This window comes from Grus americana, chromosome 17, assembly GCF_028858705.1.
Source record: "Grus americana isolate bGruAme1 chromosome 17, bGruAme1.mat, whole genome shotgun sequence".
NCBI classification, from domain to species: domain Eukaryota; kingdom Metazoa; phylum Chordata; class Aves; order Gruiformes; family Gruidae; genus Grus; species Grus americana.
In genome coordinates, this window is record NC_072868.1 from 2914788 (window position 1) to 2942209 (window position 27422).

Sequence of the window (27422 nt, forward strand, 5' to 3'; positions counted from 1 at the left end):
CGCTGCTTCCTTTTACACTGCATCTTGGTGTTCCTTACAGGTAAGTTCTGCCCACAGAAGGAGTCCGAGCAAGGCAGAGAAATGTTTTACTCTAAGCATTTCAGCTATTCACTGATATTACGCAATATATAAAGGAATTCAGTGATATTCAAAGCAGAAAGGTGATCGGTCCTCAGACATACTAATAAATTGAAGGATTAAGAAACCACCCCATCATTTATTAAAATAATCAAGAAAAATAGGTTGTAAGAAATAAGGTTGTCCTAGCCGTCTGGCCCAAAGTAAACAGGAATCATGACACACATTATTGCATTTCCTTCTTGCTGTGCAGACTAGCTTCTTCCTTTAGTCACAGCAATTGGCTAAATGAACAGGAAAGAAAACATAACACAGGAAACAGCTGGGTTGCCAGGTGGTGCCTCTGTCACTCAGTTTCTGATCTTCTACATCAGTAACCTTTGAACCATTAACAGTGCTGATGGGATTTCTTTTCCCTCTCCCAGCTACACCTGAACACTTCTATTAAGGCACTTCACTGCTCTTGAGGTGCTCGCCCCTAACTCCTATAATACTACTGCTTTGAAATGCATTTATTAGCACAGTGCACAACAGGTATCATTTCTATGACAAAAAATATAAAGCTGAGGCTCCCAGCTCTGTCCCTAAACCTGTTGCTTCTGCTATTAATTCAGCTTTGATTTCTCCTAAGTGTGGGGATTTTGACACGGTGGACTAGAATATTATTATAGTACGAAAACAGCTATAGCAGCCCTATGGCAATTTTCCTCAGCTAAGACTGTATTTTTTATACAGCTAAGCTATAGTCACACAACCACAGTTCAGCTAGCTTTAAAGAGCGTATGTCACTCGCGTAGAAAGAGGCCAAACCGCACATAAGTTATAGTCGGATGACTTAAACATCACAAAAAAATTGACAACAACAGCCACAGATGAAAATTAATCAAGATATTTAATACAGTGCAATCCATAGTAGTTTCTTAATTAAAATAATTGTGTGCATGTATCTGAATGGGTTATCAATTATCACAAAAAAGCAATAAACATTGTAGTGCTATGTAGAAAAATGTACAACTGAAATTTAAATCTTCCCTACTTCCAAGATAGCATTTGTCAATTGCAAATCATTCTCACCAATTAAAATGGGAATAGTGACTACATCGTTGCGGTGACAAACACAAGGCTGGCCACACATCAGTCGAGGGATATAAATATAACTTGCAAAGAACTAAAAACCTAAAGCATTCTTGCACCTAAACACAATAAGAAGCCGATGGTGGCTCACGACTTTTCCTGGTTTTAAATGCCTTACAAGACTTCTAGACACACTAAAACTGACTTAAAATTACAGAGTGTTTTTCAGCTTATTTCAATTCAATATGGCCCAAACTTTTGAAGATGAAGATCCAGCAGTGGCAGTAGCACAGTCCAAAAGCTGAATGTTTGATTTTGCAAATACCTTTTTACAGAAATTCAACCGCATAAACTGCAGGCAATTCCCCCTGCTCCCCTTTCTTTCCTTTGTGCAGACCATGCTATGCAAAAAACAGCAATGCAGTTCCCACTGCTTTGGGTTAAAATTAAAGATAAAGACATTTTGCTTATGCTTTCTCCTCAACACAACACATTTGCACCCAGAATAGGAAATCAAAGTCTTTTTCCAGCCAGTTACTGCTGTGATTACATGGTTCCTGCCCAAGCTTCCAGCTCTTTCATGTCATCATCCTCTTCTTCCTCTTTCTTCTTGGCTGCAAAATATTAAAAGAAAACAAATGAGTGGGAATCTTGACAGAACCCTGCCTTGATTCTTTGCAGGAGAGAAGCCTCTGGGCCGCTGACCTAACCAATAAATGAAGCACCAAATGCCAGCAGAGGAAAACAAATACACAAGACCTTTTTGAAGTAAAAGGTGCCTTCTGAAAGAGCCAGACTGGGCTGAACTTCCTGATATTACCACTTTAAGTGGAAAGAGACAACAGCTCACACAGGAAGAACAAATGCAAACATGCATGAAGGTTAAGACATGTACACCAGCGGTGAGTATCGTTTCCCATAATCACCAAGCCTCCACGCAGAAGACCCTGTGTTTTCAGCTTCTTGTCCGACATCTCCAGTATTACAGCCTCTCCTCTACAAAAAGAATACATTCCTTATTCCATCATTAAGTCCTCAAAGTGCCACAAATGAGGCTACTGCGTTTTCATCTAGCTAGGTACAGGATTTGGAGACCTGTAACTCCTGTGTCAGTTCAAGCTCTTCAAGTGCTCCTCCCCTCCTCTCCCCTCCAGCTCACTAGTAGCTGGTTGGAATGAACGTTAAGCAGCAGTCTACGTGCTGCCCTGCTGTCATCTGTGGTCCTTCCAGGGGAGCAAACGCTGCTGTTTATCATGACATGACAAGTCCCGTTTCTGGAGATGAAAACCATTAACTCAGCAAAAAAGCTTTAACCCAGAAACAGCTGCAATAATTTTGGAAAATAGCAAAAAAAGATGTCATTTCCTCAGATGGTGTTTTTGTGTCAAAAGGGGAAAAAAAAAAAAGTCAAATAATTCATACTCGAAATGGTTTGTGTCATTCCAAATGAAACATTTACATAAGAGAAAACTGAGTCGACTTTAAGCCAAACTCAAGACCTATCATTTGTACAAGTTTGGAATTTGTTTTCCTAAATTAAGCTCTTCCGGTCTCCGTTAAACAAAAACAGCTTTAGCCTGAATTTCTTCTGACATCAATTCAGCTGACAGGCAACAGCAAAAAATTTCTCATTCAGACTGATTAAGTCAAAATCCAGACAGCTCCTGAGAACTGGAAAAGCCAGAAAGCTCACACTCATTTTCCATTCAATGAATAAAAAGGAGGTAATAAGAGTCAACTCTACTGCAGCAGACACATCACTTATTTCCAAAAGACACATTAAGTATGTACCTGCATTGTTAGGTAAAGTAGTCCCTTTGAAAGTCCAACTCATGATTACCAGAAGTAAACTTTTAATCCCAGTGTATATTAAGTCAATTTTAAGTGAAAGACAATTTAGGTTAAAAAACCCAAACAACCCACAACCAAAACCCACACAAAATCCCCACCCACCACCACCCCAGCATACCAAGGTTTCGACCTTGGAGGCAGTTTTATTTAAGTAAAAAGTAGCATGCCATTTAAATACATCAATGGAATTCTAATTTCCATCCAAAACCAGCTTAGCATAAATCCTATAAAACACTAAGTTGTATACTCATAGTTTTTACTACAAAAAATATTCATAATTTTTATTATTATTTTAGGAATTAGTATGTCTACATAAGTCTTATGCTGTTTAGTTATTTAAATATGTGCACAATTACAATGCCTCTTACTCATGCCCAGTCACTTCTACCTGATACAATGCAAAAAGTATATTTGGGTTCAAGTCAGTGTGTTTTAATGTCCATACCCAAAGAACAAACCTCACTAAACCAGCTAGCAAATAAAAAGGTAATGCAGATGTTTATTTAAACTATTTCTCCCACTGTTGGATCTGAATCTAGATAAAGTCTCAGATATGAGATATTCTGATATCACTCGCTCCCCTCTCATCAACACTTGTCAGCAATTCTGCCTAGTAAAACAAAACACACAACTAATTACATCAAAAGAACTATAATGCACAAGGAGCAAACTTCATAGCATGCCACCTAAAGCAGAACCTTGTTGCTTGGCAGTGTCTGCTGCTCCCCAGGTCCTTTTAAGCCTGGAGAGGCAGCAAGATAATTATAGATACACTGACCCATTGGGACAATTTTCATTCTCTGGTTTTTTGGACTTTTTTTCCGCCTAAGTAAGCACATGAAATAGAGCTGCAAAGTCTACAACTTATTCATAATACATTAAGGCAGATTCAGCAAACTAGACCAGTACAGGTTCACATCCCGTTAATGCATGCCAGAGGTATTCCAACTCAACTATATTTCATGAGGTATCATTTCTAGTTCGTACAAGAGTGATCAGTTCAGATTTAACAGCAGCTTTGAAGCATCTGTGTAAATACGAACTCTTCTTGCCTGTTCTCCACGTAAAATCATCACACTAACTAGAATTTTCTAGATATGTATGTACTCTAAGACTGGAATGACCCTAAGTTTGGTGCTGTCCGGTGTGAGTACCTGCAAACCTCGGAGGCGGCAAGAGCTGTCCCCAAAGAGGGGAGTCTGAGGTGAGTTCCTCCCGAAAGCCAGAAAAGCGGGGATCAAATTAAAACACAAAGCAGCAGCAAGAAAGCACGGTTCAATGTGAGTATCTGAACCAGCCTGGGACTAATTCCAAGAGCTAATTTAGTCTCGATTCCCCCTTGTCAAGATTCATTCCCTGCTGGGCCAGCAGCAACTGGTAGAAGGCTTCCTTTCTCCACGTCCCCAGACTACCCTGAGTGTCATCCACGCTGTAGATAAACTGGTAGCACGAGAATAGCTAAAAGCTGTTCCTGTGATAATAGCTATTAATTTTCGTGGTTCTTATGAAAGGCAGGCTACCCCCACGGAAAAACGGTACTAGATGTAATTTGTGATTCATGAAGCAATATCAAGAAAATGTCTGCGTTGCCTGCAGCTAGATCTCTCAAATCTGAGGAGCTTGCAGTTAAAACAGCATACATTTTAACAACCCAAGATGTTTCTGGTAAAGGTCCATACATACCTGGCTTTGACGGTATTGATATTGAGGGCACATTTGGTAGTGGTACTGTCTCGGGACCACTTATTTCCAGCAAGTTTTTGTCTAGTTCTTCTTGTTCTAGTTCCTCTAGTTCTGCCATGAGTTCATCCTAGATTTTTAAAGGAGGAAAAAAAAAGTCGTATTTATTATTAAGTAGATTTAGCTGGTCATATTATTACAGAAAATAACTTAAACACGTAAGATCAGAGCAAACTGAGGAGATGCAGAGTCTGAATCTCCATGTGAATTCCTGTACATGGTCTCTTGGAAGGTGAGGAGGGTGGGGAAAGCAATGAAGAGAAGAAATCTAAGCCCAAACATTTTCAGATTAGCCATCCAGAGCACTCTCAGCATAAAGTCAGGGTTCCAACTGCTGTATGCACTGGTAGGAACAGCTAGTAACAAGTTCTAGGAGAGATTTTATATCCTAGTACTACACCTAGACACATGCAATATGCAGATCTTAAAAGAAAGATCTCGTATGAGTCACCATCCCTGAAGGTATTTAAAAGATGTGTAGACATGGCGCTTAGTGACGTGGTTTAGTTGTGGACTTGGTGGCATTACGTTAACGGTTGGACTTAATGATCTTAAGGGTCTTGTCCAACCTAAATGATTCTATGATATAAACAGAAGCAAATTTAACGCATACCTCATCAAATTCTTCCCCAAATCCTACTGGTTTCGAGATGGCTGTTGAAATCTCATCTGCCAGCTCTTGCTGTTCTGCAATGTCCTGCATTAATTCATCTACTTTATCAATATCCCTGTAAAGGAAAGGAAAGAACTCAATATAATCACTTTCCCAATCAGCGCTTAAGACTGCATTTATTAGGTTTTGTAGAAATGCCACACCACGGTGACATTTTACAAGGTCCTTTCCCAAAATACACTTTGCATGCAAGTCTGAATTTTATCCCCCCAGTCTCGACAAAATTATGCATCTATTTTTTTACTTTTCTCTAAAAGCTCAGCTCACAGCCATTATATAGACAGACTTCATAGAAGAGGCTTTGTTCTGCATTACTGGTATTAATAACAATTTGCTCTGTTCCCTGATCCAGCATTATTACATTACATCTACAATATTTTCTTTTGGAGCAAGTACAACATTCCCATAATGCAGTTTACCCTTAATTACTGCTACATACACAAACTCAATTGCACAGAAACAAGTTTAAGTCTCCTCTTGAGGCTTAAAATTGTTGCTGCTACTAGGTGGATCTGTAACTGGTGCACCCTCCCATTTGCTTTAGACTACACTGGTGCTAGCCTTCTGTTGGGCAAAGGCAGCAGCTTTATGCCGTATGAAACGGTGTCAAACAGAGAAAGCACTGATACTTGCACATTTTGTTCAATATGAAAGTACATCTAGTATTTTAGTTTAAGTTATAGCCCTTTAAAAGAAGACTTTGCTACTCAAGCTCTACCTTTAGTTATGAAACACCTGGCATTTAGCAGATCAAACAAGTGACAAACTAAAGGTCCTATGGAAAGATGCAGAAGGGAGTAACTTACATGTTGTCATGAGCAGCTTTCATAGCTTTAGCAGCATAACCCATATTCTTAAGCACTTCAGTGTTAGTGTTGGCATTCTCAAGGGCTTCCCTCTGAAATTCAATTGTTGATAACGTGCCATCTATCTGTGCAAGCTGCTTCTCGTACCTCTTCTTACGCTTCAGGGCCTGAAGGGCAGCTGACCAACAAAGAAAAGAGTAGGATTTGTGAGATTTATGTCCCAAACAGCCATTCACATTCTGTACCAAATGCCACTCAGTACAGAGCAACGTTTAACACCTATCGTTTGTCATCTACTTTTCTTCCTAAACCGAGTTGCCTAGCCCTTTTGTTTGCCTCCTCCAACAAAATTATTTAAAAGTGGCCAGATGCCTGCTGTCCATCCCTTGCCACATGAAGGAAGCAAGCAAGAAGCAACTCAAGGATTGGTAGTCCAGTCACTCGTAACACACCACAAACCAGAGACTATGCTACAACCAGCAGGCTTCAATATGCGAGGTGATTCCCTTAAAAACATCTTTGCTCACCATCACCCCCAACACATCAGGGCACAGTTGTTGGTGTAGCACCTGCTGGGAGGAGAAACTTGTTCAAATACAAAGACAAATGTTTCTTCAGCTTTGTACTTAATGTTGTGAAATACACATTTGTACGTAGAGAGAAATATCTATACATAAACTTTGTGCCTGTTTCATATTACTCCTACTACAAGGTACTGTCCACACAACAGCCTCTACTGATAGACATGAGAAGAGAGATGCCATTGCTTGAATTGGTTTGAGCAATTTGCTGTTCATAAGCACTTCTCCAATGCCTGCTCATTGCAAGGGGAGCCCAACTATGACAGCACCAACACAGAGGTCCACACCCACAGGGAGCGTGGGAGGACTGGTCCAACTCGCTGCACTGCCAGGCTTCTCCAGCTCCTTCTGCAAGGCTCTGCTCCACCCCACCCAGATAGGTATGCATTCAACGGGTGAACACAGTCAACAGCTAGCTCTTCCCAAGACACCCGGACACACAACGGACCGCTGCACCATGAGCACAAACTAAATTTATATAAAATCTTGCCTGTATGAAGCTAAAAGTTTGGTAGGAGCTGCAGTGGGGGCAAGACCTACCAAGCCTGAGCGCTGCCTGCTGATGAACAAACACCAAGTATCACATGGAGTAAGACACAAGTACAGCTTCCCTTCACGGTATTTCTACCTCCCCTCTTGATATGAACAGACTTTGCTGCGTGAGTGTCTTGGTCATGTTATACACCAATCTACTTCAAAAACTCAGCTCGGACACAAGCTGCTGTCCTAACAGCCTTGTTCTTGGTTTCTGAGCTCGGCCACATGCACGCTGCATTTCTTCAGTGCTCTAATCTCTGTGAAATTCATAGCAGGAAACAGTTAACATGATACAGGATCAGCTCTGCTAAAAATCAACGCGCTGGACCTCCCAACAGATCAGTCAGTGCACCAGGAACGGTGGCACATAAAGGCTTTAAATCTTTAAGATGTTATTTCAAACCTTTGTGTCCTTGTTTACGATTCCACAGAAGATTGGGGGGGGGGGGGATGATGTGGCAGACAAGGAGTAGGAAATCCCGTCAGGAGACAGCTTCCCTTATCTCCCCTACTAGAGAGATGACAACTTTGTGACATGATGAGTATATTCCTGCAACAAACGCAAAATAGCTCCTCTCATAAAAGTGGATTAAGCCTGCAGACACCCTGCATATTTTGTCAGATGCCATCTTGAGAAGCTTGACAGTCCTTCAAGGTAACATCCTGGCATCCAGAAACCCTACATATACCTTCAGTTCTACAATTGGTTAGGAATATGCTGTATTTGATTACTTTCAAATTACACTAATGTATTAGAGAATAAAAAAGTACTTTGTGAAGTTAGAGCTAAGCTTGTCGAACACACAAAGTAGCACAGGCTGATTTAGAAGTGATCAAAACCATGAAAGCACAGGTCACCTCGACTGTTCCAACACAAGCCAAAGACCCAAACCAAGCCCCTTCGCTGATTTTCACTCCAACAACCAGTGAATCTCCCCACTATTTTGGGGCCAGTCCAACATCCTTTTGCATCGACAGCAGCTTTTCGCTTGACAGGAATGGGAACAGGACCAGGTTTTCGTGTAACACAAAGGACAATGTTTGCTCTGCAGAATCAAGCACAACACAAATATCACCTGAAACATTCCAGCTTTATGCCAGATCATAAAGCGATGAGCAACATGACTGGTACATTTAGTCTGGTTAATTTTGTGCTAATGGTCTAATTAAGGGTATATGAAGTTACCTTACTTGGAAAGATAAAATAGTTAATAGACTGTGTTTATATATAACGACAGATGCTGAGAAAGTGTCAGACAGTGATAGGACATTCTTTATTGAGGATTTTGTGCATCACAGAGAATTACTGGCAAAACCAGAGATTTTATAACCATTATACAAACCCAAGGAAAGTACTACAATTTACGTACAGTTCTCCACTATAGCTTTCTCTGACAAAAACTATGGGTTAGCTACATTTCACGCTTGTGGATTTTTTAAAACAAGCTGCTCAAACGCCAAACATTGCAAGGATCATTGCAAGAGAGCTTGTGATGAGCAGCGTGTATCAGGACTGTTGGGTAACCCTACCCCTCCTGTTCCCACGCATGCCAGTTCAGAGCACCAGAACTGTGCTCCCCAGCCTTCACTGTTTTGTAAATCCCTTCCTTAATTTCTCACTTGTCTGTATGCATCAAGGCTCTTGCTTTTACACAGCACATAATCTTTTAGCTTGCAGACCTGAACAGGGATTCCCCCCCCGACACCTGGAAGATGCACACATCTCCCCCCCGGGTGCGGGCTGCAGCTCTGCCACCTGCCCAGTTGCTGCTGACCCTCCTCAAGCTCCTGCTGTCTCTCAGCCAAGCACCGACCACGCTCAGATCTGCTACAGTCAGAAACTTGGCACGCAGACCCCTGCCTAGAACAGAAATATAACCATGCTCATTTTAAAACTTGCCTTTAAAGTAAAAACTTAAAATGGATTTGTGGTATTTTCTAGAAATGTTTCCAAATTCTTCAGACCAAATGTGGCTAAGGAAGATGAAGATATATTTTCCCCTCTCCTTCATAAGGCCAATGCAAGGACAAAGCTTCCCGTGGCCACAGTGCCCACCTGTACCTACCTGAAGACCAACTAGTAGAAATGCCTGTTTCAGTAGCCTAAAAGGAGCACAGACCAATACACAGCCCCAGCAACAAACACAGGGCCGTGCATAAAGCTTCTGTGCCTGGACAGTTCAGCATAAATATTTAACACAGGCCAATTAACATCAAAGTGATAAATGAGTTTCTGCAATGAAGAAAATCTTAAACAAGAAACTGAAATTTCTTGCAGCTAGAAGCACTGAGGAATGTAACACAAGGTATTCAGTGCCTCAAATCAGATGATCGCAACTTCCTGCAATTTATTTTCATGTGTGTTTCCTTGCTTAAGTATCTTTTAATGTAAAGTACTTGCTTATAAGATTTTATTAAGCTGAAAAATAAGAAAATACCAAGTTAATTTAGGTCACTCGCATTCATTTCACCCTGCAAGTTTTGGCAATTCATTTCCCATATTCCTCCCCCCTACCTCAGGAAGAGGATTTGAACTCTACATTCAGGATTCTCCTTGTTGCAATTAGCAGCGGAGACCTTGCACAGTGCTCCTTTCACGGATGCTCCCAGGCATCCGGACACAAACGCAACTCGGAGCACGATGCTCTGTACCATGTTCCCGCCTGCCTGCCCTCTACAGAGGGCGGTGGAGGCTGCTAGGGTCTGGTGCAGACCTTTCTAACCAGTATCCATCTCTGCTACAAAAACAGATCATTTCTCTGCATCTAATTTTATAAAAAGGTTAATAAAAATGCATTTTATTTCAAGAGAAATATTAAAATCATGTTTGTCTGTTTAAGACCATTACGGTTAAGTTGCTGTTCCCAACTTAACTCCTCTATCAGGACCGATTTTCCAATTTTCAGATATTTCTGGAGGAGCACACCACGTCAATACCCACGGCTCAGAGCTTAGAAGGAACTTCTAGAGTAAGGGTCCATTTGGAGGCAAAAATGAGAGCCAACTCGCTCCAACCTCTGCACAGGGGCAGAGGGACTTACCCAACCGTGCACAGGCAAGGGGAAGAGCCTCAAACTCCTGCTTGAAATGCAGGACCAGCAACAGTTGTTGTTAGCACAAATAATGGGTCTGCAAATTTTCCATATGTTGCTATAATATTTTATAGTGCAGTGCTATCTGATGGACGTGTAGATCTGAGAGGGTGTTTCTACTTTATCTCCGCTCTATTTAGGTGTCGATTTCTGAGAAGTGATTAGCAGTTGTGCTGCTTTTTTCCTGCAAAAGAGTCTTTACTATCTGCATAAATGTCTACTGAAATCTTATGTACTGCCACAGTAATACATTTTTATTAAATTTTCATTGAAGTCAAAGCTATAAATACTTAATCTGAAGGGAATGACATTGTCTTTCTTTAAAAAAAAAAATCAGTTTCCAAAATTTGAAATAAATATGAAAAAGAGACAGTAGGCTAGAAATACATCCTCTAGCATTATGCACATGCAAGACATTTATGTGCATTTGAAGTCAACGTGTAACAGAACCCATCTCTGCTCTTCACAAAGACTGCTATCACATTAGGCAGCCATGGAAGAGGCAGTCCTCAGGACCCACACCCCTAATTATGACTTTACTGCTTCCAAGATAGTAATTACATAGGCAAGCAATGTCATTTAATACCCAGCTTTAATTGCTGTTGAACTGCTTCAGCAGGACCTGCAACCATATATTAAGTTTAAAGCATTTATTCTCTAACATAGCCAGACAGACTTCACTCACACCCCAGAACCTGTTGCTAGAGTGATCACCAGCACAGTTTTCTAGAAACGGCTAACACAGAAGTTTTCCAACAGTGTGATAATTTCCTTATCTTAGAGTAAAATGCTATATGAGATTACAAGATCACTGGACTAGACTCTCACAGCAGCTTCTGCAAAGTGCCTGATATTCCTAGAATCCCAGACTGGTTTGGGCTGAAAGGGACCTCACAGCCCACCCAGTCCCACCCCTGCCATGGGCAGGGACACCCTCCACCAGCCCAGGTTGCCCAAAGCCCCATCCAACCTGGCCTTGACACTTCCAAGCAGTGGCAGCGTTTTAGAGGCTCGAAACAAGTAAGAGCCGATGCTTGCTCTCACCATGTTGTGGCTGTGTATTTCTTACGGAAATAGCTGCCTTTACACATAATAAAGCACAGAAAGATCCTTACTACATTCTCTACGTGTTGCTAATTACTTAAGCACAGCTTTTAAGTCCGGTGCATTGCAGACAGTGAGTAGGGAGCAAGGCGCAGCTCTCGCAGGATCACTCGGCATGGTGTTACTCTTGCACAGAGCTGAAGGAAACCCTCTGTATAAAAACCTCCTCAGCTCCTAGGCACCAACTTGCAACGAAGGACACCAGAACAGGTACAGGAAAACAACAGGCGGTGTCCCTGACCAGCACTCACTGTCCCATGAGCAGCCTTCCCTCAGTGAGAAGTGACTTTCCACTGAAGTCGCTCAATAACACCAGAAGTTTCTCCTCCCAGAGCATCTTGCCTTTGGGTGGGGGTTCACTTACTCTTGAAATCTCTCTGTTACACATAAAAACTGTAGTACCAGTTCAAATCACTAGCTGGTTTAGTAGGGGATTTTTGTCCTGGGCTGCCACCCTCTCCCTTTTTTCTGCACCCCCCCTTTTTTTTTTAGCTCAAACGTCCTATAGGTTGCACATGAGGAAAAGACAGTAGTTGCTGAACCATTTTACAAGAACAAACTGACAGATTACCCTCCTGACCTGCTAAACAGCCACAGATCAGAAAAAGCGATGCAAGAAAACTGTTGGTATACTTAGAATTTACTATTAAAAAAAAAGTTTAACATTTAAGATACCCTTCACTTAATGAATCAATGCAGACCCAATGATAGGAAAAATATTTGATCATTACATGGGAAGTTAGCTTTCACAAGACAACAGCAAGAACCTGCCAATAAACACCTAGTATTTTAGACAACCTTTCCAACCTGTACCTTATCCTTAACAGGCACAGTGTGTGTTTTAACTTGTAAGTCCAACGTGCATGATGAATTACATGCACTTAAAATATCCTCTAAAAAAAGTAACAGCAGATAACAAAACTTAAGTTGTACTTTATTTGAATTTTAGTAAAGTTTTCAGCAGAATACATAAAATATGCACTAGGGAAAAAGCAGTTTTGTATATATGCTATTACAATTAAATTAAAGGTAATACATTTAAAACTAAGTGGGTTGCTCCCATCATCCATTAGGAGACAGTGAGCAGACTCAGAATGATCTTCTCCATATGACATTTTGATATATTCATTGTCTTTATTATCAGCTATGACTGCGATGTTGAAGCCAATTTTTATTCATAAAGATTTTACCACAGAACTCTGACCAGTAAAAATTGATAGAAATAGTTTATGACCTCTTTGCCGCTGGCAACGTAATATAAAATGACTCAGTGTTAATAAGCATCAGCTTCTAATCTCTGCAGTTCCTTTTTACACAGAAATTCTCACCAGAAAACATCAGCTTCCAGAAAGGAGGGCAAGTCCAGTAAAACAGCAGCCAAGTCAAAAGCTGTTAGATCTGGATTGTCTGCTTCAATTACTTGAAGGTAAAAACATGTATAAGAGTACATTTAAAGAAATTTTTACAGCGTTTTTAAGGACTCAAACTTTTTAATGCATGAAAAGCTATTCCTTCCTCTTTTTTTTTTTTTGGTGGTGGTGGTATGTGTGTTTGTTGTCGGCGGTTTTTTTATTTACTTACAGTTTTCAATTGATGAACTGCAAAATACTATTTTTAATTTCCTATTGATTTGAATTTCTGTGAGAGCCCCCTGCTAGAAACTCCAGCAGAAGTTTTATACTTACCATTCGACCACGGTGAATAACAAGAAGCCAAGGGTTTCATTATTATGCCTACCATGGCAGCACCCCACCCTCCAACACAACTGACAAGCCGAAATTCGTGTTATGGTTTTATATAAGAAAATTATTATTATTAACAGAGCTGTTGTAAGTCTTAACATTTTCCTTGCAATATTTACAGCAGTTTGTTAGTGAAATAAGAAAAACGTTCACTGCGATAAGAAGTTAGCAGGATAATGAAAATACAATTTTATTACGTAGTACCGTATTCAGAGTGGAAAAATTGACTATGAACATGTCAGTGATCTCATTAAAAATCAACAGCTCTCCTGCAAATAAGTACTGCTTATACAATTGTAGGACAAGTAGTGTTAATGGGTTATTTATGCATACAGCAATTCTACTGAATTAATGTTTTTAAATATCAGTAGTAGAAAAGTATAGATTAGTAGATAAAAACCAAGGAAGAACTCAAGACCTTTTTTCCTACATACTTGCAACTCCAAGTTTTGCTAGCAAAAACACGTCTCAACTTGAGAGGAGCAGGAGAACCAGTTACTTCAAAGAGCACTGGGAAAAACCAGGAACATAATTCAAGAGTTTCACTGAATTCCAAGCCACACTTATATCAAGGTCCACGCGTTTGTGCACCCAGGGAATTTGTCCCGACTGGGGGCTCATGACACACACGCTTCCTGCCTATCCAACTTCTGCCTCTGCAAAAATCGGCTAAAAACCACACTGATACCTAAATTAGAAAGGCTTCTCATCCAGAGGAAGACACATGGGTTAATAGCTCTGATTACTCGAACTGAGGGGAAAAAATAACTTAATCTCACATCTAATTCTTACATTCTCTCTGGCGAACGAGAAAAGCAATGGCAGCAGCAGAGATACCACTGCAGGAGGACATCAGCTGTATTAATATGGGATGAAAAAGTTCCACAGTAGCCTCAAAAATAATGTATACCACGTCAGCCACGCCAAAACAAATAGTGCAAGATAGCTGCAGAGGAGCTTCCCAGGAGGGGGTCTCATGGCCCCTCAAGCAGAAAGCCCAGACACTAGGGATGATTGAGATAATCAATTTAATAGTGGGTGACTGTCTTGCACATTCTATTGTGTATCCATCCATAAGTTGCTCAACAGAAAGAACAGTCATTATTATTTTTGCTGTTTCTGAAAATACCATGCCATCTTCCTGGCGCTTGCCTCAGCAGCAAATTTAATCACGAACAACATCCTCGACGTCCTTGAAATGGGACAAACAAGAGGCACCAGCAGGTGTAAGAAGTAATCGGCTGCCTTGCCTGCAGTAGAGTCCTAGAGCAGAGTAGCTTAATCTTAGGTAGCAACTGCTCATGTCTCATTCTATTGAGAATTAGCAAACTGCCTACAATATCTCAAAAAAAATTCCTAAGAAGCAAAAAGGTAATTTAAAGCAACTCACAAATAGCCTCCAATGCGACAAGCAGATAAAAAGGTACATATAAATCCCACCAGTCTTACCAAACTTCTTTCACACCACTGAATTTAGCCGTGAATAAATATCTTTCTGCAGGGATTTGCTAGCTCAAGAAACTGTTAACCAGCAGAAGAGCGTTCGTGAAGGTTCAAACCAAGCCCAGTGTAAAAGCATCCAAGGAATATCTTGCTACAACAGACCTGCAGCACACACCAAGGAAGGCTCATACCAGACAAGGTGAGCCTGACAAGATGCACACGCTGGTGTCTCTTAGAACCATAGAATGGTTTGGGTTGGAAGGGACCTCAAAGCCCATCTAGTTCTAATCTCCCTGCCATGGGCAGGGACACCCTCCACCAGCCCAGGTTGCCCAAAGCCCCATCCAACCTGGCCTTGAACACTGCCAGGGAGCCAGGGGCAGCCACAGCTTCTCTGGGCAACCTGTGCTGCTGTCTCACCACCCTCTTAATTCTCTATTCAGGCTCTTAGAGGTCGGATCTTTTCAGGGTGTTTTGAAAACCTTTCAGGGTATTTCCAAAACCACGTAACTACTCTAGATAAAACAGCTAGAGAGCACCCTTGTCCTGCAAGTTTCTGCCAGAGCAGTTTTGTTTTGCTGCTGTCTCCTGTTCTGGAAATACTTCCTACCCATCCTGTACTCTAGCAGGGCCTTGCCCACATCCTGCACATTAGTGATATTTCTCTACATGAAAAGAAACGTCAAGACTTTCAGAGACAGTAACATACAGGCCTCCTATAAGGGACTGAAGAGGAAGAAAGCAAGCATGGCTGCTAAGCGGATACATAAGCATATTCCTAACTGGTTGCCCATTAAATACCCAGCTACACTGAGCCAAGTTGATGGCACGGCACAAAATGTCAGAGGTCCGAAAAGTCACGTTTGACTTTAAGCATTGTGGTGTGACAGTGGTTGGGAGAGAGAGGTAGCCAAGCATGGTTAAAAATAAATTCACATCAACTCTAAGGCTCATACAGTGCAAAGCAGCATGATTTCCTTTCCCATGAGGATCACCTTCTGAGATCTAGGATGTCTAGAGGATATATGCAGGTCTAAAAGTCACTTTATGCTGAATGTCTGAAGTCATTATCACACATTTCCCCCCTGTGTCAGGGCCTTATGTCTCCAGCATGGCCACCAGAGAGCAGCTCCCAAGTGCTTGTGGCAGCCTCCTGTGCTTTTAGCAGGGAATCGTGAGCACAGTTCAGCCTTGGTCCTCTGCTTATCTTTCTGTATCTGTCTACTAAACTTCTAATAAAGTTCCCAAACCCTATCCTCAAAGGAAGGCAACTATTTCCAGCTCAGAGATGAAGCAATGGATTACAACTACTCCAATAAAGCATCCAAACCCAGACAAAGAATACAAGAAGGTTTCTGTCCTATCTGTATTTAAAACACAAGATTACAACTTCCTCTTAAACAAAGCAGTGCCAGAACATTTAGTCTACTGTGCAAGACTAAAAATATAAACACTCCTGGTCTAAAAAAAAAATAAAAAAAAAATCTATGAATACAAAGGCAAAAAACCCAAAAGATAAAGAAGCATCCTGTACAGCAGCAATCAGAGCTTTGATACATGCAATACCCAAACAATACACTAACCACCACCTTCACACTGCTCAGAGCTCTGATCAGCATCGACTTGACCTTTGCACCAGCAATTGTTGACGTTGTTCCACATCCCACAGCCAAGACCCACGGCAGATATACTTGAAGCATAACGTACTTCCTTGTCACGCTCCCTTATTACGAATTACTCACAAGCAGTCATTTTCATACAGACTGCAGAAAGGGTGTTTCCGAAGGTCAGAATCCATGATTACAGTGCTATTTATTACTGAAACAGCAAGTAACTCGCTCAGGCCGAAAGTTTCAGATGGAAACATACTGCACTTGCGATGTAGAACCAGCAAGCTGAGTAACCTCCTCCTGGCCGGCCTGCTTCAGGCAACAGTGGTGGACAGTCCAGAGAGTGAGCAAGCCTTCGGCCTTCAAAGTTGATTCCCCTGCCCCTTGAACATCAAGACAGTGATCCTCTGGTCAATAATCCTCTGTAAAATAAACTTCAGGTGAGTCTGGGGCAGTTTTGTCCAAAAAAAGGCAAAAAATGCCAACTACAGTGACGTTTGAAGCCCAAATAAGAAAATCAGGAAAGACAGATCCCAATTACAAAGTAGCAGCCAACGGTTTGTTCCACCCAGGAGCTAGAACAAGCCTAAGAAACGCCAGACCAGCCAAGATCATCTAGACATCAAACGGTTACATTAAATCTGATCCACCCTCTGGAAGCAAAGCAAATACCCTATTTCCCAATTTTCAGTGTTTCCCTTCTTGTGGTCCTGCATGTCACTGGATAATGGCAGGGGATTGCAAGGCATCTCCAAAACTCATTTACCCAAAATACATTTCTTCTTTCCAAATAAAACTTGATACTTTCTAAGGTTGCTGGGGTAAGTTATCCTGCCTTATCCTTTAAAACTGCCCAATAACTTTGCTGTTAAAAATCTGTGCCTTATTTCACATTAGAATTTTCTAAGTATATAAAAGGAGGTAATTATTCAGAATTCAACAAATGTTTAAACTTTTAGGGTGAGAAAAGTATGTTTCTTAAGGACTCTATGGGATTCTCACACCCCGCAAATGCTCTTTATGGGTTTTCTTCTTTATTTTGTGATTGCTGAAGATAGCTTTTTAAAGGAAATCCCAGTGAAAAACTATAATCTTCCTGTGAATCCCTGCCAGAAATGCATCAGGTAGAGGTTCAGCTCCACAAGAATAGAAGTAGCTCTCCTTAAGTATCTCAGAATGTTATTTTCTCACAGGGAAAAAACCCAAACACGCGAATTCCCTATGCTTAACAATATTTTTGTGATTAAGTCACAAAACTCAGAAGATCCTACCCTTAAGTGGCCCATTTCAAGGCCTTCTCTTCCTGGGGAAAGAAAGAATTGGCTGCCTGGGTAATCCATCATGCATCTTACAGCTTTGGGCAATTATTATTAGAATGTTGCCAAGTCTAAGAATTTAGTTGAGGCTGTCATAATATTTAGCATTTCTCTTAACATCTCATCTGGTGAAGTTATGCTATTTTGAGATGTGAAAATTTAAACTTTTTTCATGAAAGCTCAGATTCCAACGCTAACAACTAAGGGGAAAAAGTTGAAAACCCAAACCTTTAGCAGCCCAGAAGTTATAAAGCAAATAAAACAAGCCATATTCATTAAAAAAAAAGAAGTTTGTACTTCTCGAATCACCCCCTCAACACTTAACTGGCAACACAACACTGCAGTTAGTCTCGAGGCCAGAACCAAATTGCATTTTTTAATGGCAATCTCAGACTCCAAGGCAGTGATCAGGTCCAGGAGCCAGGTTTAGCAGTAAGCATTGTTACTGCTGCCCTCACATCACAAATTGATGGTGCTGCCAGGGAAGCACCTACCAGAAGAGGCTTTCTACCACTCTGTTTTCTCCCAGGACGTTGCACATGCTGAGCCCACCACAATGATACTGTCAAGACATTTTATTAAGGTACCTTCAGGGGAGATGTAACGACTGCGCACAGTTCCTAGTTAGCCCACTATGAAGTTTGCTTTATATCAACTTGGTTTATTTCACAACTAACAAAAATCACCTGCAAATTTCTGAAAATCATTGGTTGATGTTCCTGTCACCCTGGCATTTATGTTTCTTTTCAGTTCCACTATATCAGAACCACCTCTGTGCAGTCACCTGGAAGTAAACATGACATCCTTAAGCCTGAGTAAGCTTCTGCCAAGCCATGAAGAGCAATACAATCTGCGTATCTGGAACACTTAACACACCACCACAGTAGTGAAACAGCCAGCATGGCTGATCACAGCCTGATCAGAAAAAGGAACTCCAAAAAGACAGGTTTTACAGCGAAAGACATTGCAAGTCTTTGCATGCACAGAGTAACCTGCAACAGGTATCCAAATGAGCTCAAGATGCAGCTACATGGCCAAATTCACTAACAGGCACTATCAGGTTAACCTCAAGGGGTTTGTGCCAGCAGGATGGTGACCACGTTATCAAGTCTCTTGGTTTACCTTGTGCCTAAACTAACTCTTGATTCAACACGTCAGACCTGCTGGATGAGGGACTAGAGGACAGAGACCTGTTAATCTTGTATTCTGTTTTGAAGCAATTGCTGTCTGAAAAGTAGCTGCAGTGGAAGGTGGTACTATCTGGTTATTGCTCCAGGTATGATCCTGCAAGTGGGTTTAGCACAGTCCAGGATGGACCATCAGTTGTACCAACACACTTGCTGACTCGGCTCCCTTTATCTGGGGAAGGGTAAGGAGCCGGGGAAGCAGCTGACTGCAGAGGCATAGGTTGGTGCAGAAGCTCAGAAATGGGAAGGGAGCAGTCATGAAGGTCTGTACTGAGCTCAGCCCTCGCTTGCTGCACACAGGGATCACCATGCACGTCCCAGTGGGTGCAAGAGAGACGGCTATCCTGGTTATTTGGACAACCCCAAACTTCCATCGTTCGCTGCCAATCAGTTGAGAGTTGCAAGACAACAGCGGTCTGTATAATTACCTTATACTTGTATTAGCTCCTTTAAAAATGGTTACTGGCAAGGCTTCATTGAAACAATGAACCCAGAGGAAGCCATAGCAGACCTTTTCCAACTGGGCTTCCAACTGCAAGAAAATTACGGGCAGAACTATGAGTGCCTTTGCCCCAGCCAGGTACTGAGCTTCACAGAGGGGAAACCTCTGCTCTCCCGTGTTACCCACCAGCAGATCACTGTGGCCATTTCACTGCCCTCAGTACTGGCCACAAGGAAGGTCCACAGTGCCCCCACATTCCTCACCTGCAACCTGGCCCCATCCTTGGGAGCAGACTTGCCTGCATCTGCCAACATCTTCAGTAATTGTAACACTGCTTCTGCTCAAAGACTCAACCAGGATGATTACAAGCAGAACTAACCTCCTTATCAGCTACGTGCTGCGGCATCAGGTTGTCTGAGGGAAAGGCAAAGGTCTATCAACATCTGATGTGTAGCCTATTTAGGATTCTCCAACTGCATCCTTTTTGTTTCAGGCACTTTGTGCCGGGAGTTCATTTGCTGGATGCCTGGCTGCAAACTTCACAAAAGCACGTTAAAGCATGCAAGCTGCTCCAACTTTTAGTTTTGCAAAAATCATCCATTTTTAAATGGTCTGAGTAAACAGCAAGAATTTACTTCACACCCCACCACCTCCCACACACACACTCTTTCAGAGCCTTGCTCACTGCAGAAGGTCAGGCCACATCCTCCCCACTCATACCACATCCCATGCAAAGTCTCTTGAACAAGCAGCAAGTACTGCCCCAAAAACAACAAAGGGAATGTTAAAAACTTTGGGGTTGGTTTTGTTTTTTTTTTTTTCCAAAACAGATGGAGATTTCACAGGCAAGAGCAAAAAAGCTGCCAAAATCATCACAGTGGTCTTTTCCCAGCTAGACTCAGTGAGTACCAGCAGCCAGTGCAGCCCCAGCCTGCCACTGCTCCCAGCAGGTACAAGCACCCGGGAGCAATGCAGAGCACGGCGTGCAGGCAGGAGCCCCACTGTGTGCGGGCAGGAGAGGCTGGGCTACCGGAAAAGGAGACAGAGGGGCACATGGGCATGCACACCTGAGGTACACCTTTTGCAAGGGTGTCCACTCAGTCCAGTGGTATGGGCAACATGGTCTGCATGAGCACTACAAGAGTTTAGAGGTGGTGGTACCCTCCTAATGTAGGTCATTCATGAATGCCAAAGAGCAATGGCTAAACAGTTTGGGCAACAAAAAAAAAAAATCCTTTTCCTGGACAGCACTGGCTGCAGACTCCTCTTGATGTGACACTGTCCCTCCCTTCACCGTGTTTAATTTATGTCCTGCTCAGCAATGAAGCACGGCCATGTCCTTCACCATCACTTCAGGCCTGGAAGCACCAAGATTTGCCACGTAAGGAGTAGCGACCACTTTTAATTCCAGGCCCCAATGCAGCACTTTCTTACGCTGACCTGTCTGCTGAGCAGCACTGTAGATTGCACCATGGACCGTAGCTGAGCGCACAGCACCTGGCCATCCCCAGCATCCCAGGAGGTCCAGCTGGGATCCTGCTGCATGGACCAGATGATGTTCAAGTATGAGCACATGGTTCTTACCAGAATCCAGACAGAACGGGCTCCATGTTCTCTAATCAAAGGCAAAACTGAGTGTAAACCTTGGCAGCAGGGAATATTCCCACCTCCCACCATGCGCTTCAGCTGTGCTGCTCAAGGAGAAGAAAGTGTCTGGAGACGGCCACCGCACACGGCCAAAGGGCAAGAACAGACTGACAGAGAGGCCTGAAGGACACAAGCACGAAGACTCACAACATCCTGGTCCAGACAAACATTGCACAACTCAGCACAAATTCTGCTAGTGAGAAACAAGCTGGCAGTTTTCTAACAAGACTGAGAAAGCAGAAGAGGGTTAAACCAAATTAGTAATTTGCATCACCTGAAAATTACAGTTTTGAACTAGCACTAGGAGCCCTTTAAGCAGGATTCAGTAACTAGGGCTCAAGCTTAATGAGGTAATAGAATCCAAACGTCAAATACATTTGGGGAGAAAAAGTAATAAAACCAGTGTCAGTGTCTGCAAACATGCCAGGTTTTCCTTCTGCACGGCTTGACAGAGAACAGGCACAGAGAACAGATGTATTGCATCAGAGTTACCAAAATGCCTCTGGCAGAACCACAGTGCTTTTTGTTTTTTAAAAGGTGTTTGTGAATCCCCCCATCCCTCCCAAATTGCTCTATGCTACAGCAACCGGCCTCAAAAATCCTTTGTTAAATATAGGTAGGGTAGAATTGCAAACGAAAAGCATCCTTTTGGTTTTAAGCACCTATTTAAAAAGACTAATTACAATACTTTTTCCAAGTTAATGCTCAACTCATGCCAGCACTGCTATCAGTACCCTTGCACTGACACAGCGGTATACAGTTAAGCACCTGGAACTCAAAGATGCATTTTACATACACTATGACTTAAAACAGAAAAGGCAGACTGAAGTACTACAAGAAGGGCTGGATGGTGTTTGGTGTAGGACTCCTGCTTCCCCTACATCAGCATTTTATGATTAATGGAAACAAAACCAGGTTCACGTTATTTGGTTCTGGGAGCAGAGATCACTTCTCTTGCCAAATGTCAAGCAGAACCTTAAAAACACGTTTGCAAGCAATGCATTAATGTCCAAGACCTTACATACATGGCCACAGGTCATCCAAGTCTTTGCCCGTACCCAAGCCTGAGGTTGCAGCTTTCGCTTCCTTGAATTACAGATCATTGCAACATTTTTGAACCACTGAAACTTCTCAATAAAAATGTCCACGCCATCATGCAGCCATGCTTCCATTTTCTAATTAACAATCAGCTAGCCCCCTTGCTGGGAGAGCACACGTCACCCTCAGATTTTATCACCCTCAGATTTTATCACTAGTAATACCTCTAAGCTGTCCAAGCAGGGGACTGTTGCCAGGCGAGGCAGAATTGCCCTCCTCCTTCCAGTCGCATTCCTGACTCTGTCTCCTGCCAGCTCTAGCATTTGTGCGGGTAAGTGCAGAAAACAACTTTTTTTTTTTTTTCTTTTTTAAGAGTTAGGTTTTGGCTGGATCAGCAAACTAATCCAACTCATGCACTGCCCACACAAACGCTAACACCAGCACAAGAGGACAGGCAGGACAAGGCTCTGCGGCTTCTGGCAGCCACATTACGCGAGACCACAGGTGCCAGTTCCACAGCCACACCACCAGCAGTACGTCTCAGCCAGGTTACGGAGCTGCTGCTGAAAGGGGCAAGTCTGTCTCCTCTCCAGTGCCAGACACAATAACCCTCCAGCAACAGGCAAATCAGTTCAGCAGACTGATGTAACAGATTAAAAAAAAAAAAAAAGGTAAGTGGATGGTAAACAGTTAATTTTCCATCAGATCGGCCAGCTGATCTGACCTAGCTGTGGCAGCACTGTGATCTATTGTGAGCCAGAAGTGGGCATAAAATCACTAATTTTGGCTTCAGCCTACACCCAACTTTCTTGTTTGTTGGGTTTTTTTATGTGTGGGGTGGAGGCACAGGAGTGTTCTCTTTCCAGGAAAAGCCTGAATTATACAGCAGGAACCTAGCAGTGGTTTTACATCCATTTTGTATACTCAGTCACTGGTGCTGAAAAAATTATTTACCATGAAAGAGAAACTTTGACATCAGAGAAAAAAAACCCACTAGCTAACAGAAATTAGAGTTGATAGAAAAACCCATTAAATGTCAGACTCCTGCTAAAGCCTGAATATATTTACTGCATATTAGCTCGACGTTAGCTTTTCACCCATTCCAGTATATGTGGAGCTAGTGTTCATTAATGAAAGGGTAAAATCCAGTGGCAGGCAGGAACATAACTGCATTGATTCACCCTAGATCTAAACTCTAGAGTGGATGACTTACAAAAGCAGCACCCTAGCAGAGTGTCAGGTTTCTCTCCCTACTGTAATTTTCACACCGAGACATAACTTGAGCTTTGAGTTTCCATCGGAAACAGATTCTGGAGTCGTTATACCCAAGATCAAGGAATTAACCCGTTGCTTCTTTGTGCGTGCATGCTATTTCTCTGGCAGCTTGGCTTTGTGCAACCAGGTAACAGCCACAAGGAAAGGAATAAAACTGGAGCAGCAGTGATTAACATCAGCCTGAGCTATCCTGAAACCAAATACTGAGCACCAGAACTTCATAACCCTTGGCAAGATCTAGCAGTTTGGTTTGTTTCATGAAGTTTGTGTGCCTGATAAAATACCCCAGATTTGATGACACAACGCCATACTGACAAACTGGAGCGGAATAAAAGGACGCAGCAGCACAGTACTTCCATCAAGCTCACAGCTGCATTCTTCTTTTGTTAAAGCAAAATTTATTTTCAGGACAGATTTTAAATCCAGTAAGATACTAGCTGACTGGTGTTCAAACTACGCTGTACTACTGCAACTGCCATTAACTTCACTGAGAGGAGTAAGTCCACTACTCATGAGCAAAAGCAAAAGTGCTGAAGAGCTTCTGGAGGGGAAAAAAAAAAAAGAAAAAAATGAAAACAACAGAACACATGCTGTTTGCAAAAGAATAGGCTGAACATCTCCATAAGACAACACAAAACACAAGTATAACCCACTTTCTGGAATATTAACTTGCATCTTTTCAAGAAACCCTTCTAAAGATGATTGATCTTCTCCTCAGCAGTTTTTCATCCCATGGACAAAAAAATTACATGCATATTAAAGACACAACTGGTGGTCTCCCTCACACGCTGTAGAAGCGGCATAGGTGCCTTTGCACCAACCGAACACTTGAAGGCTGTTGCCCTCTCCCTCCCCCAGGCCCTATTTTGAAATTGTGGACTAATGAGAAGGAATTAGTAAAGTGAAAGAAAAAAAAATTCTACTTATAAAAATTACTCTAGTTCCTTCAGAAGGCATGGTGATCACAAAATTGCCACATCTGTGCAGCCAGAAAAGCACAGAAAGACCCTGAATAAAGGAACTTTTATTAAAAGTTGAAAGCCTCCCATGCTAAGAAACAACACAGACTGAGGATAGTTATACCAGATAGTTAACTTCAAAATTTCATGAAAAGTTGTCTGGTTATACAGCCTAGATATCCTAAATGCAGATTGTGACAAATATACATGTAAAATAAGTTCATAAATTAATAAAAACCTGCATGTGCTCAGGGCACGCACAAGAACCAAAAGGCCTATAAGTTTCTGCGCTTTCGTTAGACTCCAGAAGTGCTGCAGGAATTAGTCAATGAGCCTTTAGAAACCCCGCTCACTTGGCACCCGAACAATCACACAGTGTGCTGGAGAGCAGAGAACGTTTCCTTTTGTTACCCCAAGTGTGCCAGACGCCCATCTTTCCTCTGAGAAAACAAAAATATCATTCTGGGTTTTCCAAGGGTGGCTTTAAGCTTTCAGGTAAGCTCCCTGCCCCGCTGCTGCAGAGACGTATATTCTTCTGCCGCCTTTACCACAGCAGCTTCCATTAACGTCAGCACGACTGTCCAGCTGAGCTTTACACATATGCACCATCCACAGTACTCTTCTCTCTAAATAGCAGCGATATACAGAAATCCCCAGAGTAAAATGCTTAAGTCTAATGCTTAAGAACTAAGCTTAAGGATTCTTAAAGTTGTATTTTTTAAAAGTTGGTCCAACAGTTTAAAAGAAAAAAATCCCTAGTTAATTAGCTTTTGCTCGGTTTTACTTAAAACATCCAACTATATCAAAGTATTTCCATTAAAAAGACAGATTTTCACATATAAAACCAACATTCTTTTGTTTTCACTTAAATTATGGCTTTTAGTGACTTTGCATCAAAACTACCTAATTTTTAGATTATAAACCAGCCTGAAGTCAGAGGGGGAAAAATCCAAACAGCAGCATATAAAAAAAATGCAGTTTGTTTGAGCTCAGCTGATGGCTGACATCTTGCACCCAGAATAAAGGAGTCTGTCCTGAGGGGAACTTACGTCCCAGCAAGCTAGCAGATAACCAGCTGTCTTTCCTAGCAGCCCAGTAATAAAAGTTGGCCTCTTAGTTTCAGAAGTCCTCTGGAAGAAAGAGTGTTTGTTTTCCACCAGAAAACCATCCCTAGCCCTTCTCCTTTTCAAACTCCTTAATTACTCGCCAGGATCCCGTCCTTCCGCGAGACCTCGATTAGCCTGACCCAGAACTCCGCTACTGAATGGGCAGGTTTTTCTCCTTCCTCCACCTCTGAAGAAATTTAATCCCTCCGCTACCCAAAGCGCTCCAGAGCACACTGATGGGCTGCATGCAGGGAGAGAGATGGTGTTACAGAAGAGAAAGACAAATCCCTGAATGACCAGCAGCAGAAAGAGAAGTTTAGAAGTTAAATAGGAACAGCGTAAGACAGAGGATGCAGAAACTGCAGAAGGGGAAGGCTAGAAAGGAATGTATTTTAGTTCTCCTTTTAAGCTCATTACCAAACTAGGCCAAAAACTGCACAAGAAACTCAAGACTTCTTAAAACTGTTGCATAAGTTTGATTTAGAAACTAGCTTAGTAAGCCTGAAGTCAGGCTCTGCTGAGGTCCTTCAGAAGACACCAGAGGCAGCAAGTGAGGCCTCTGCCCCGCTGCCTACAAACCCAGCAAGCACGCGGGAGCTTGCTCCATTCGCACTATCACTCAAACATGGTGCAAAGCGAGAAGCCCTGATGTAGCACACTGTTCTGAAGTTTGAAAGAAGGCTTAAAATGCTGACTAAAGTAGTGCTTTGAAGGAGAAATTGTTATTGCTAATTACTGTAAATTAACCCTTGCTACTTGGCCAACAGTTGTGTATTAGCAGCTCTCGGTGCCACAGAGCTGCACCTCCTGCTTCAAACTCTACCATTCTGCTGTAACTCAGCACAAAATGGGCAACGTCAACGCAAAAATCTAAATATTCTTCCCTGAAAACGCTGCTTTTAATGACTGTTGTAAAACAAGCAAGAAGCTCATCAGAGCACCAAAATACGTAAGCTGACAACCCACTTCTTATCTTTAGGCTGACAGACCATTACTGCGTATCAAGCACTGCTTGCAAATACACGTCTAGACCTCCCCAAGAAGGCCGAGTTCCACCTGCTGAACACCAATTTCTAATACCTGTTTATAAGCCACCTATAACTTTAGCATATCCTGACAACAATAAAACTTTACTTAACTAAATCCTCAAATAAAGCTAGGTTTTGGTAGTGAGTTTTGTTTGTTAGAAGAAAAAACTACACCACAGTAAAGCAAGGCCTCGTTCCACGCTGGTGCACTGATTTTCCAGCAACACTCCAGCTTCTGCATTGGAATATTTTCCCAACCTCTCCCTAAAGCAATGCGCACACAGAACAGAAAGCGAACCTCGCACCCAAGAGCCGAGTAACAGCGTGACATCGCTATCACGCGGGAGTGACGCGGCACCCACGTTAGACAGCTCCACAAGATAAAGGCTGCCCTTCCCGGGTGGGGGACAGCCTGCTCCGGTATAAACCTCGCTGGGGAAAGGCAGCAGGCCCTGGAGAGGGGGCTGCCGCTATAAAATAAAGGCAGTAAGCTACAAAATACAGCTACACGTACATGTCTGTGCTATACACACAGCACAACCAGCACCTCAACGGGCCGCCCCGGCCCTCCCCGCTCCCGGGCAGCCGGGCCCGGCCGACCTGTTGCCGGGGAAAGGGGCGGCCCGGCCCAGCCTCTCCCGGCCCGGCCGCTCACCGCGCTTGTTCTTGGTGCCGTGCTTGCGGGCGGCCGCCAGCTCCTGCTCGATCTTCTTCTCCAGGAACTCCTGCTTCTTGCTGAGCATCTCCTCCGTGTCGCGGAGCCGCTGGATCGCCTCCTGTGGGGACGGGCCCTTCCCGGCGCCCTTCCCGCCGGTGCCCGTCCCGAACAGCTTCCCCAGGAGCCCCGACATGGCTGCGCCGGGCCGGGCCGGGCCGCCGAGGCCGCGGTGTGAGGCGAGGGCGGCGAGGACGGCCGTAGAGCACCGGTACCCGCTCTCCTCACTCCGTGCCCCCTTCACAGACAGACAGACAGACCGACCGACCGACCGACCGACCGGGCCGTCGCCGCCGCTCGCTCGCCGGACTCCCCACACCCCGCCCGCCTCAGCCCGCCGCCCCGCCTCGCCTCCGCCCGCCGCCCCCGCGCCGCATA

General features: G+C 43.0%; 1 protein-coding gene across 1 annotated transcript; it reads right to left on the minus strand.

Annotated features, from left to right (window-relative positions):
• Window positions 1-951: 951 nt before the first annotated feature.
• CHMP4B (charged multivesicular body protein 4B) lies at window positions 952-27422 on the minus strand. The gene is made up of 5 exons (XM_054845312.1): window positions 26985-27422; window positions 6223-6400; window positions 5357-5471; window positions 4687-4813; window positions 952-1766 (listed from the first exon to the last, which is right to left on the minus strand). Exons 1-5 carry the CDS (start codon window positions 27178-27180, stop codon window positions 1699-1701), a joined length of 684 nt encoding a protein of 227 aa, XP_054701287.1. The 5' UTR covers window positions 27181-27422; the 3' UTR covers window positions 952-1698.

What these genes read in the sequence shown, in the direction of transcription:
- CHMP4B (XM_054845312.1), bottom strand. Translation starts at nt 27,180, where the DNA reads ATGTCGGGGCTCCTGGGGAAGCTGTTCGGGACGGGCACCGGCGGGAAG. An exon ending in CGGCACCAAGAACAAGCGCG is followed by an intron (nt 6,401 to 26,984) that starts GTGAGCGGCCGG and finishes TTTGTTGGTCAG; the next exon opens with CTGCCCTTCAGGCCCTGAAG. An exon ending in AAAGCTGCTCATGACAACAT is followed by an intron (nt 5,472 to 6,222) that starts GTAAGTTACTCC and finishes TTTCCTTTACAG; the next exon opens with GGATATTGATAAAGTAGATG.